This window comes from Tyto alba, unplaced genomic scaffold, assembly GCF_018691265.1.
Source record: "Tyto alba isolate M040663 unplaced genomic scaffold, T.alba_DEE_v4.0 Super-Scaffold_6, whole genome shotgun sequence".
Lineage (NCBI taxonomy): Eukaryota > Metazoa > Chordata > Aves > Strigiformes > Tytonidae > Tyto > Tyto alba.
This window is the reverse complement of record NW_024881327.1, coordinates 25472569-25485126: the sequence shown is the minus strand read 5'-3', so window position 1 is coordinate 25485126 and position 12558 is coordinate 25472569. Positions and strand designations below refer to the sequence as shown.

The 12558-nt window shown below is 34.8% G+C and overlaps 1 protein-coding gene across 10 annotated transcripts in view; it reads right to left on the bottom strand.

Annotated features, from left to right (window-relative positions):
- Window positions 1-12558, bottom strand: part of CLOCK (clock circadian regulator) — a 65263-nt gene that overhangs the window by 14777 nt on the left and 37928 nt on the right. For all 10 annotated transcript variants that reach the window (XM_042807780.1, XM_042807781.1, XM_042807779.1 and 7 more), the window contains 9 exons: window positions 11931-12022; window positions 10380-10469; window positions 8791-8911; window positions 7597-7710; window positions 4902-5020; window positions 1438-1520; window positions 1108-1214; window positions 305-452; window positions 11-86 (listed from right to left, as the gene is read on the bottom strand). In XM_042807780.1, the coding sequence (XP_042663714.1) occupies window positions 11-86; window positions 305-452; window positions 1108-1214; window positions 1438-1520; window positions 4902-5020; window positions 7597-7710; window positions 8791-8911; window positions 10380-10469; window positions 11931-12022 (950 nt within the window). The remainder of the gene's footprint in view (window positions 1-10; window positions 87-304; window positions 453-1107; window positions 1215-1437; window positions 1521-4901; window positions 5021-7596; window positions 7711-8790; window positions 8912-10379; window positions 10470-11930; window positions 12023-12558) is intronic.

The window sequence follows — 12558 nt, the reverse complement described above, 5'->3', positions numbered from 1 at the left end:
AGACACTCACTTTATCTCCTGTTATCTCTGGAAGAGACTCCTCAATACCAAGTTCTCGTCGTCTTTCAGCTCTAACTTCTGCATAACTAGAAGAACAAACCAAATATGACTACTGCATTCTTGGATGATTTAAAAAACATACCTCAAAAAACAAATTTCTTAGAGCTGCCTTGCTTACAAAGCATCTCAAAGTTTTCCAATGATTCTTTAAACTGCTATGGTTTCTCCACCTCCAAAAAGACCAGCAATATAGCTGCCATATCATTAGGATTTCTCTACTACAGATTCTTAAAAAATATCTTACCTTACAACAGTGTGTGTACAGACAATAAACTCTGGCCTGGAGTTCCACTGATGATATGTGATATAGTAATGTGTTTGCAGCCAAATCCATTGTTGTCCCTTTGTAAGGAATCTGTAGTAACATGACTTCCCTTTCCCATATTGCATTACTGTAAAAGTGAAGAATAAAGTTTATTGTCTTTCCAGTCTGTAAATAATTCAATTACATAATAAACATTATTTACAAGCTTCATATGGTCCAAAACCATGTCTAAATCCAGTATTGCGGTAACAACTAAGAACAGGTTTAAAACTGTAGCTTTCTACCAAAAAATATTTACACTGCATTTTTCAGAGAACTGCAGAATGCAAACTTCCATTTTTGTGGCTTTTTTTTTGCATATTGTGAAAAATTTATGCTCAAAAAAATTAAATACAGCTTTATAAAGAAAAACATAGCTAAACAGAAAACTTATCCTATTACATGTTTAAGCATTTTTTTGCATTTATTAAACATCACAAAGCCTTTTAATTGCTATTGGAAGAAGTGCAGAAATATTAGTGATAGTGCTGTGCACTCCAATTTACCACGATGAAAACTCTAAATTATAAGATTAAACTATAAGGTTAAATTTGTTTTGTAGTTCTGTATGAAAAGAAAACAGATGAAGATCAGCAGTACAATAATGTCAAATGAATAGGAGTAAAGACACTTCACTGACATATAACACAAAATTTTACTACAGGAGTTGTACAATTTAACAAACTTTAAACTGAACATCTGTAAAGCAAACTTCTTTGTTTTAGCAACTTAATCATACTTACAATGCTCGTGACATTTTGCCAGATTATCTAGATCATCCACATGATAATAATCATAGCCTGATGTTCCCAAAACTTCAAATGGAAGATAACCTATTATCGGAGGTGCCCTAATTAATACAAAAATTAATGTCATTTTATTTTCACACAGAAAACCTAAACAAAATTATTTCATTACATAATTTTTCTTGTTTACAGTATGTGCTCTGGAAAAAATTAAAAATTAAACCCAACACAAGCCATGAGTAGTTAATGCTGATTAGTGAACTCTAAATATTACAGTCACCACTGGGATTCAGCTACTATTGCTGCTATACATAGAAGGAATTGCACCTGTGATCCAAGAATAGGAACTTCCATTCTAAGCTATGTCTAGATGTGAACTCTTCATTGGGTTCTTCAACAGTGCACATTTCCTAAAAAGTAAAAAAAATAAAAATCTCTCTCAAAACTGCTCTAGTCTAATTTATAAGATCTTTCGAAATTCAGACTTACCTAAAGTTAGTAGATAACTCCACAATAGTTATAATGTTATTTTTAGACAGATTCATTGGTTCTGCTTGTTTAGATACATAGTACTGAGGTAGAATCTAATCTCAGCTGTGTCAGGATGACACTCGGTTGATTTAAATGCAACAACCTCGGTGTGAGATTAAACTCAAACTCAGTATCTACAAACACAGAAGTAGGAGCAGAAATCAACAGTCCCTGCAGTTACGCTTTTAACTTGTAACAAGCAAAAGAAGAGATGAAACACTCTCACCAGACGTTCAGATTACAGTATATCCTTATAATGGGTAAAACCCAATGTTAGCAAGATGGTCACATTATTTTGAGTTTAGGAATAGGACTCTTCCTTTTAGTGAATGCAGGGTACTTTAAAGCACTTTGGCTTGAGGGCAGTGACACATACTACAAATAACACTCCAGAACTCATGAAAAGTAACAGAATGATTGTATTTCTACTATTACGACAAATCCTCAAGGTATTCTGTATGTAATTTTAAATGTATTCTGTTCAGACATATGTGCAATCAGTGCATGTCAGTCAACTTCTATTGTCCCCTTTCAGAGAGGTAAAGATGCCCCACCAAGTACTGTGCCTCATGCTGAGACAGTAATGGAGCTAAGTACCCCCAGCCAGTCGGTTCTTCTGCAAACTCCTCTAGTACTGCCTTACAAGAAGAAAGATGGATGATGGAATACATGCATACATACAAATATACCCCTCAAAGAATTACAATATAATCGGAGGTCAGTAAATCTTTCTTTTTTGGACACCTGCACACATTTGTCACACTTGTAGGAGCTTGCAGTGGTATTCCCATTGCCAGGAATGCAGTAGTCTCTATTGGTGATCAGATACCACAACAGTTTCCTTAAAGACTACAGTATGGAAGCCACTGCTGCACTGACGTAAAATTCACAGCAGATGTGGACAAATGAGCACATTGCTGCTCTGCAAACATCTTAACTCAAATAGTCCTGTGGAAAAATACAGTAGAAGACTGTTGTTCCTACAAAGGGACCACCGTCCCTTTCATTCTTGCAGGCTGTAACACAAAGAGTTTAGGTGGATATTTTGCAGTTCTTCAAACAGATATTTCTAAGTTTTCTTTCTGTGAAAGAAAAAAAAATGAACGTGTCTGGGCAATGTTTTTTCCTCACCTTCACTAGTGTAAAATCTAAAGACTATGACTAGAACTAAGCTATATGGTGGAGGTAGTGAACAAAATCACTCTGGGCACAAATTTATGACTCTTGGTGTGACCTCCAGCTAGAAAGACTGACTTCAAAACTGAAACTACCCCTAAAGCCCAAAGCTCATCTACTTTCCTAAGATAACAGCACTTAATAAAGCACCACTCATAGCAAAGTAAAAGAAATGACAGAGGGGAGTAAAACTTGTGGCATATTTTGTTACAAAAGTGGCGGGGTCATATGCAGAAAATAAAAATGTAAACTTTCAGTGATTATTCTCGTGAATACCATGGCTTTCTGCAAAAGCATTGTATATCCTTGAGAAATTACTTTTTAGGTTAAAAAAAAAAAATCCAGAACCATATACCATCTGAAATAAAAAGTGGCAGATGAGCAGGCAGGTTCTACCTTAAATAAGGCAATCCAGCACTAAAATACACATCTCGTTACTGGCTGCATCACTCATCTGTTAGTAAAGTTACTGGGATGGTGAAGTTCCTGACACAACAGTTATTTGCTAGACCCTAGTCAATGCTAGCCTCGATAGCAACAGAAGGTATCAAAAGAGTATAAACAAGTATTGTCAGATTAAAACTCTAACATTAGTCTTCTTCACAAGAAGATTCCCCAGATGAACAGTAGCTGTTGAAACCCTCAAGAGGATCTTAAAATCTCTGTAATATGAAAGCTTCCTTAGGCACTAGGGGCTCAGAAATACAGGTAGAGGAATGAAACCTTGGCCAGAGTATAATCTGTAAGGCTTTTCCTCTCAGGAGACCGAGACATCTCAGAGATCATAAATGGATGTCCCTCAACATCCAAATGTTCTGTTCCAGAAGTAGAAAACACAAGTTTTACTATAGTACACTCTAAACTGTCAGATTTAAAAGACAAAAATATTTGCAAATACTGCTGGGTTGGTTTCCTTTCCCCAAGTATTTCATGTAGCAAAAATTACACGCTTAACATCTGTACTACCTGTAGGCATAACAGGAAGAACATTATTTAGACCTGCATGGGAAGAAAGGTGTCATATGAAAGATTTCCATGGCTTAAGGAAAAATAAACAACAAACTCTCTCTGACATGAAGTCTGGAGAGATTCAACTCCTCTTCAGCCTGACAGAACTGAAGGTGTTTACATGATTTCTCTAGAGGTTCCCTACTATGCTTTCAAAGTACCAAGTATATAGACCACGTCTTCAGAGGCTACCACCAACAATCTTCAGTTTAAGACACCAGTGCATTCAACATACAGGCAGAATATTTACATGTTCATAGAGTTCTGCATGACAAACAGCATCTTAACCATGTGCCATATACATTTCATGGCATTTCTTTACAACTGAATTGCAAGAGCAAATGTTAGATGGTGGACTATCCTGTACATTGAATGATATATTTGTATAAAACATAATCTGAATCACAATCACAGACTATCCTGTACTGTATCCTGACTATTTATTTTGACTGATTTTGGTGAGGAACAGAACTATACTTAGTAAACTACAAATTTCATACACATCCAATTCTAAACTTGGAAACTTCATTGGCAGTTAAGCAAAAAGTTCTCTTTAAACAACTAAGTTACTGAATAACAGTACTGAAACGAAACAGGAGTTCTATTACCTCAAACCCAGCTCTTGGTTACCAGCAAGTAATGTAAGCTTTTGTTAAGCCCCACCAGATTTGCTTCTGTCTGAAACTACAAGACCATCAGCACCATAAAATTCACATCCAAGTTTCAACTAAAACTATTAATTTCTCCAGTGAAAGTGGAATCCTGATGTTATCCTTCATTTTTTTACGTTAAATTTGCTAAATTACATTCCTGTGGACTTCTAAATTTATTTCTTCCATATTATTAATTTATATGACTATTTAGAAATGGCATTCACCGTAACAACTTAACTTGATGCTTTGCATAACATTTATCCTATCTGCATATGAAGAGACACAGACACTTTCAAGTTTCACATAATAAAATTCCTTATGGTCCTTCCATCAGTATTATCTGAAATGTGTGCATTCTCTCTGAAGTCTTGCTGTTCAGGGTACATTTAAAAATGATACAAAAGTAATTTCATGTGTACATACCTTGATAAACTGAGGTGTAGCTAATCTAACTGTGGCTACAAAGCAAACTTTGTCTTCATATGAAGGCCGGTGCGATCGCTGAATAGTTCCTTCAAAACCATTGTGCGCCGAGTTGGGAACTGAGGGAAAGACAGAGGAGAGGAGGTCAGCACAGATTACAATGTAAACATATTGGAAAATGACCCAATATTTATTTAATGTGGTTTGCTCATAACTTAACATGCATTAAGAAAAATGGTACATATAATACATACACATATGCACAGGAATAGTAGCTGTAGAATAGTGATGGGAACACAACCATCAAGTAACTTTCTCAAAGAACTAAGACCTGTTACAGTTAAAATGATATTATCTGACAAAGCAGTTTTAAGAAATTAATAATAATTCTAATTTTTGTTCATAGCTACTAAAAATGACTGGAGTACACCTTCAAAAATATCTTTTAAATTTCTCAGGTTTGTATCAGGTTTTGCTAACTTTTTCTTTTGAACTCTGAGCTAAGTATTTATTTTCTAGGTTTCCATCACATTCAAATGACACAAGCTGGAGACATACTGAGTAACAGAACAATAAAAGGCACAACAATTATGTACATAAAAGAATCTGGACACCAAGCTGCAAATAAATTCCACTTACTGAATCACAGAAATGGATGGAATCATAAGGGGACAAAGGATGGACTAGATCTCGAAACAGATTAACCTTATCCTTCATTTTCAACAAATATCAATTTAGTTTATCTTTACTAAATTCTAATGATGGTGACCCCAAAATGCTGTCAGGCTCTTCCAAGTCTAACTGGTTTTAGTTCAACTCTAGATTAGAACTTCAACTGAAGTTTCTTCATGCAATTTAAGCTTACAGCTCCTTGCTCTTTCCATCAGAAAGAAAAGAGGTAATTTCCTTGCTCTTTATTTCGTCCCTTCTCCTTTGTTCTTCAGTTTATCTTGCCTTGTAAGTTACATTTTTAAATTTCTGGTTGCTTTCATTGCTCTACTCCAACTACTTTACTTACTCCTGATAAACAGTGTCAGAAACTGGATGAGGACATATGGGTGCTAGGAAGTACAGTGGGATTAACTCACATGATTTAGAATATATTTTAGAAAGGCTTTTGTATTTTCACAATTTGGTGATTGGACATGGTGACTTGATCATATTCAGCTTACATTCCACCATAACTCCTTTTCCTAAAGGACTGATATCTAGCTGACTGCAACGTTTTCCTCTGCTCATATAGTTTGTTATTCCTAAATGCAGTAACTTATATTTGTTCTTAGTCCATTTGTCTGGGTTTTTTTTTCCCCAAAAATAATATATTTTTTAAATTTGGGGCTGAATTTTTATCTTGTTTTTAGACTTCCTGCATCATTTCATGACTGCAAACTATGTTCCACTATTCATTACATTAATGAAAATACCGATCCAATCCAAAAGTCCATTAAAACTCCATTTTGATAGTGAACATTGGTAACCTTTCCAACCAGTTTCTGCAGCTACTCTGTAGCAATTTCAGTTAACAGGTGCTTCCCTTATATGTTTGCAAGACCAGAATATGATAACTGTCAAAAGCATATTAAAAGAGTCCATCATTTATTTATGCTCTGTCCTCTTATCCACACAGCGTGTTACTCTTTGGCAGAGGAAACTGAATTGATTTGATGCTATTTCTACCTGAAAAATCCATAATGATTGCTATTCAATTCCTTGCTAGCCTCCTGAAGCTTACATACAGTTTAATTATTTGTTCTGGAATATTTCCCAATATTGAATTGCAGCCGATAGGTCTGCAGTTTCCCATCTCCTCCTCTTTCCAAGACTAGCACCATATTTGGCCTTTCCAGGACTGTTTCTTATCTCTGCTATAATATTACAAACCTGCATTTGGCACTGAGACTCAACCTCTCCCCCTTTTGTGAGAAAAATACTGGTATCACATAAAAATGCATAGGTTTATTTACAAGACACTGTTTCTGATAATATTTTTGGGGATGATCTTTATGAAGATCTACTACTGATCACAATGCACAACCCATTTGTCTTGCTGACCAAATAAACATACCTTCCAAGTAAATAGTCAGCACAGGCTGGCCAAACAGATTAGAGATGTAGTACAGAGGAATAATATTAGTATATAACTAATAAAAATACCTTCAATGGAAGGGAGAAGGAACTCAGTGCGGAAAACTGTACATGCCCATCCACTCATCTGAGTGGTAACTCCTGTCAGTGAAAGCATGGAATTGAAATGAGGGGGAAACCTACTTTTTACATCCCAGTTCAGTGCATAACGAGAACTGCAGGTACTCAGTACCACTGATCTTCAAATTACTTAGTCACCTTACTAAGTACAGATTATGCTTAACTAAATTCAGGCTCTTTATTTTGAAGCATTTGCTTAAATTTCTCTTACATTCTTTTAAAAAATGTTTTACAAGATACTAGTTTTCTTTAATTGAAAACATTAAGCGTGGTTACTACATTTGCATTCAAATGCACAGACCTGTAAAACTCAATAGGAAATTTTTCCTCTTTTTTGTTTAAACAATATAGAAGTGATATAACTCTGCTTCGAGCTATTCTTCTGAAAGACTGGTTTTAGTTCATCATTAACTTTTGCATAATGGTCCCAAACCTGTTTAGTTGTGAAGCTGCCTAAGTATTCCACTCTAACATTGCTGAAATTACTTACCATTATTCAAACACTTGAAATTTCCTATAAATTTTACATATTCGTATGTAGGTTGCTCTTTTGGATCTATTGTTCCTCGCAGCATATGGCAACAGAATTCTAGTTGATTTTTTGCTGAGAAAAGAATAAACAAATTAATAGGCTACATGCTTGATGAAGCACACAGGCAACATGAAATGGAAAGCAGGAATAATTAAGCTGCATTCTTATTGAGATAGTCTTAAGTGTTGTGATTACAAATGGCTAGAGCCTCTGCTTTTAACCAGCGTGATATTAACTAACCTAAAGAAAAGGAGAACTCCTTTACAATTTCGGCACGAAGGGTCTGAATGATAATGATACAGAAATCCCCTGAAAAAGAGCTATTTTAAAGAAGCAGCTGTCCTAAACTCAAGTTTACTAAAGCATGCACTTCCAAAACCCATTAGGCTGCTACGTTTTTATTCTTGTCAACCACTACAACACAAACATTTCTTATACATGGGAAAGTGAAAGTGAAATGCAATGCAATGCTGAAAATTTTACAGAGAAAAAAAAAAAACAACACAAAAAGTGCTACTGTTCTTCAAGGCTCAGCCATATGTTTTTGGCTTAAATAACACTGGAAGAAAAGAACTGATCACATGCAATAAAAAGCAGATTATTTTTAACACAACTACCATACTGGTTTCATCTGAGATAGAGTTAATTTTTCTTCACAGTAGCTCATATGGTGCTGTGTTTTGGATTTATGACTACACCAGCACTGATAACACCAGGATGTTTTAGCTATTGCTGAGCACTGCTTACACAGTGCAAAAGCCTTTTCTGTTTCTCATACCACCCCACCAGTGCGTAGGCTGGGGGTGCTTTAGAAGCTGGGAGGGGACACTGCTGGTACTTTGGACCTAAGGGATATCTCATACCATATGACATTGTGCTCAGCAATAAAAGTTGGGGAAAGGAGGAAGAAGGGGGAGACAACTGTGCTTATGGCACTTGTCTTCCCAAGTAACCATTATATGTGCTGGAGCCCTGCTTTCCTAATGCCTTATTTCATTTTGCTTTACCTATTAAACTATCTTTATCTCAACCCACCAGTTTTCTCACTTTTACCCTTCTGATTCTTTCCCCATTCCACTTTGGGGAGGGAGTGAGCAAGCAGCTGTGTGGGGCTGAACTGCCTACTGGAGTTAACCCGCAATAACTACTTACATTTTAAGTATTCTGGTGTCAATGAATCACTTTCCAGCAGATGAGAAGACAATATTTTATAAATTTCTGAATGTTCCCCCTCTGGGATAAAATTAAATACACTCTGATCCACAAGATCAGACTGAAAGAAAAAGATTTAATAAGCTTTAAACTAATGCAAGACTTACAATTGTCACAAAGCTTACTATTGTAATGCAAAACAATTCCACAGTTCAGAAGAACATTACTGACTCAACAAAGCCACCTGCTGGAATACACATGAGTATTTTGCAAGAAAACAAAATCACTTTGATCTGTCTTAATTCTGACACTGTGAACCATTTAATGAAAAACACCACAAACACAGCAGATATACGTACATGTTAAAGTACAATGGAGCTTGTGTTAACCTGTCTGGGATGTAACAATTCCAAGTAAAGGAGCATTTTAATTAGAAATTATAGGGTGCTGTTCTAGGGTAATGTAACCTGTTGGTGGCATCCAATACATTGAAATGCTTAGAACAAAAGACAGCTCTTCTCTACATCATACATGTTATTGCGTTACCAATAATTATATCCAATTGCAATTGATTTTATGAATACATTTCACAATCAGCTCCTCAACTAGGTACATAAACTGGGAACAACAGAGATGAATGCAATAAAATTGAACAACTGATTATATGCATAAATACATTTGATTAAATACTCGGAAAAGAGGGATCATAGAATGTATGTTTGGAATATAAAAATCACACCTAAAAGCAAAGAACAAATGTGCCTCTGAGAACTTGTTAAATTCTACTTTAAAAAAAAAAAATCACAATTACCTCTGCATTTTTCAAAAATCTCAGGCTGATATGCATACCTTAGGGGAATATGTGGTTTGCAGAATCATTTCTTAAATACGTCTCTCCAAGTTTTACAAAATACTTCTATCGCAGTAAGACAACTAGCCTTTCACAATAACTTGTCCTTCTCTAGAAAAGAACTCACTGTTTCACTCATCAGTTGTTTGCATGTTTGAATATTAATTTGCATCATTTCAGAATAACATTATTCAAAGGTAACTTCAAAAACTAGAATGTTAAATTTATCAGTGAGCAATGTCTCCAAGATTAAAGATGAGTGAATGCAATAAAACCCAACGTATACACCTAGCTTAAAAATCAGAACCAGCAGCAAAGAACTCTTATAAGAGTTCTTTGGCAGGGAAGGAGTAAAAAAGTAGTTTAAAAAAATTCTAAGTATATATCTCTCTAGCAATACTCTTTTGATTCATGTAGAGGCTGTGACAGGTGTGAACTCGAAAGGGTCTCCTGCAGTCAAGTCTGCTATTTCAGTTATGTTGAAGAGAAACTGATGCTAGTCTGGCACTTCATAACCCTGCCTAACACAGTGCCAGCTGCATTCTGTATTTCCAAAGGAAATGTTTCATATAGGAGACAGAGCAGTAGGAAGGAGTCATGTTGAAGAAAAAGCAGAAGCGTTAGACCAAAGCATATATCTGTTCTATTAATGCCCACAAGGCTAACGATTAATTAGTACTCAAAGCAGAACACCATCCACAGACAAACTGGTATGTTACTGAAAGCAATTTGTACTTACTGGCAAATGTTCAAGTAAGGGAGTTATACTTTCAGACACATATATTATATTTCCATCTGTCATAATTGCTAAAAAAAAACCATCAAGAGCCTGAAATTAAACATAATGGGCAGTTAAAGAAAAAGAAACAGAACATATTAAAATATTAAGCTATATTCAACATGGAAAACAATTTAGACCAATTTTAGTTTAATCATGAAAATGAGAATGCCTTTCACTACTAAAACTTCTTAGACGTGCTTTTACACTATGAGCATTACAATTACCATACTGTCCTGTTTTTAAATAATCTGTGGTTTCAGAAGCAAGTCCATATACACCTAGCCACTGTTCCCATCTTCCACTATGCCTGCCTGCTACTTTTAATTCCATCATCATTTTAAACATCGGAAAACTTGGAAAAATGAGGTAGAAACAAAAGCAAGAAGAGCTGGAAAAACTAAGATAAGAACTAAAAGTGGTGGTAAAGTCAATGAATTCTGGTATTTAAAATCTCAATATTCCCAATCTCAAGAGAAGAAACTTGCAGCGAGATTTTATTGAGACTTGAAAACCATGAGATACTGTTCTGACTATCCTATCTTCTACTTAATTCAAACTTATTTCCACTGAACATAACACAACTACGTTTAAGTTGAATGCTACCAAACATAAAAGTATGAGAGAACTGTATTTCTAAATAGGAAATTTTAAAGTTCACATCTTTGAAAAAATTCTTATATCATATTGTTCTAGCTTTACAGTCACTAGTTATGGACACATATTTTGTAAGAGGACCTGAGAAACACCAGAAACAGATACAAAAAACCTTGAAAAACAGAAGCAACTACTTCACTAACTTGTTGGAAAAAATATGCAAATTCACCACAGGGGATTTTTTGAAAATTTTTTAAGTATAGAAAATCAGAAGTTTTTACTTTGTAGATCTGTGCCTCAAAAAAAGGTTTAACTATGGAATGAAAACAAAAAATGTTAATTTCCTGTAGTATTTTTCATTTAACTATTATTAGAAATTGTTTCACTGACAAGATACAAATGTCTTATCCTCATTTCCAAAGAAATGATAGCTTATACTGAAAGTTTATTTCTAGTAGTAATCCAACTATTCACGTAATCTTCTTTAGCAAAGTATTGCTCACATACTATTTTTGGAAAGCGTAAAAAGCAAAGAAATCAAACACTTTATTGCTCACAAGTTATATGGATGTGTTGAGCCTTTTTTATAATTAAGATTTTAATTTATGCAGAACAATTCTTTAACTAGCACATTCCTTATGTTGATAATTTAAAATATCCACTTTGACAGTGAATATATTCATTTGTGGACTTGCTCTGTTACAATGTTTTATGTAACTGAAAATGTAGTTAAAAGAAAAACTGGTTTGCATTATATTGCATCCATAGGAATTCTGACTGTTTATCTTCATGAAAACATATAGATAGAATTAAAATATGAAAATAAAAAGTTATGTCATCAAACTGAAAAAGCTCATCATGAAATGACTCCCTGTGAGGAAATATTTTACTCCTAGAAAAACAGAAATAATATACCTCTAACATTAACTGTGTGAACTCTTCATTACTAAGGAATGTTGGTTTCCAGTCCTGTCGAATCTCACTGGCATCTGACTGTGCAGTAATTTCTACAAACAAACATATATACAAAATAAGGATTCACACTTCCAAAAGCCAGTATTTTCCCACTGAGCTACATATAGTCAGCAGGAAATAGCAGAAGGTTCTCCTGTCTCCCCTGTTGTTCATTCATTACATAAAGATGCTGTTCCTTAGAAAGAAAATAAATGTCTTCTTCCCTGTGTCATTATTAGATTTGTCTTCTCCTTCCTTCTACCAGTTTCTGCTACAGTCCTGCCAGACTGCAAGGTAATGCTGAAGTTAATGACAGTAAGTAATTGATTTTGACAATGGAAAAATACTCTTTCCTTTAAGACTATAATAAAATGTTTTATTGAGAGTGTTGTTTTTAAAGATTTAGAAGCCAAAATTCCTCATCAGTTTAGGTCATTAAAACGCCAAACCCTAAAGTATCTTGACCAATCCCAGTCATTCACTAAAAATTGTCACTGCCCTTTCTCTTCCCACTCTTTCCTGTAAATAAGGTTACATTAAAAAAAGAGTAGGTTTTCAACAAAGACTGTTAAGAGCTGTATGACAGACT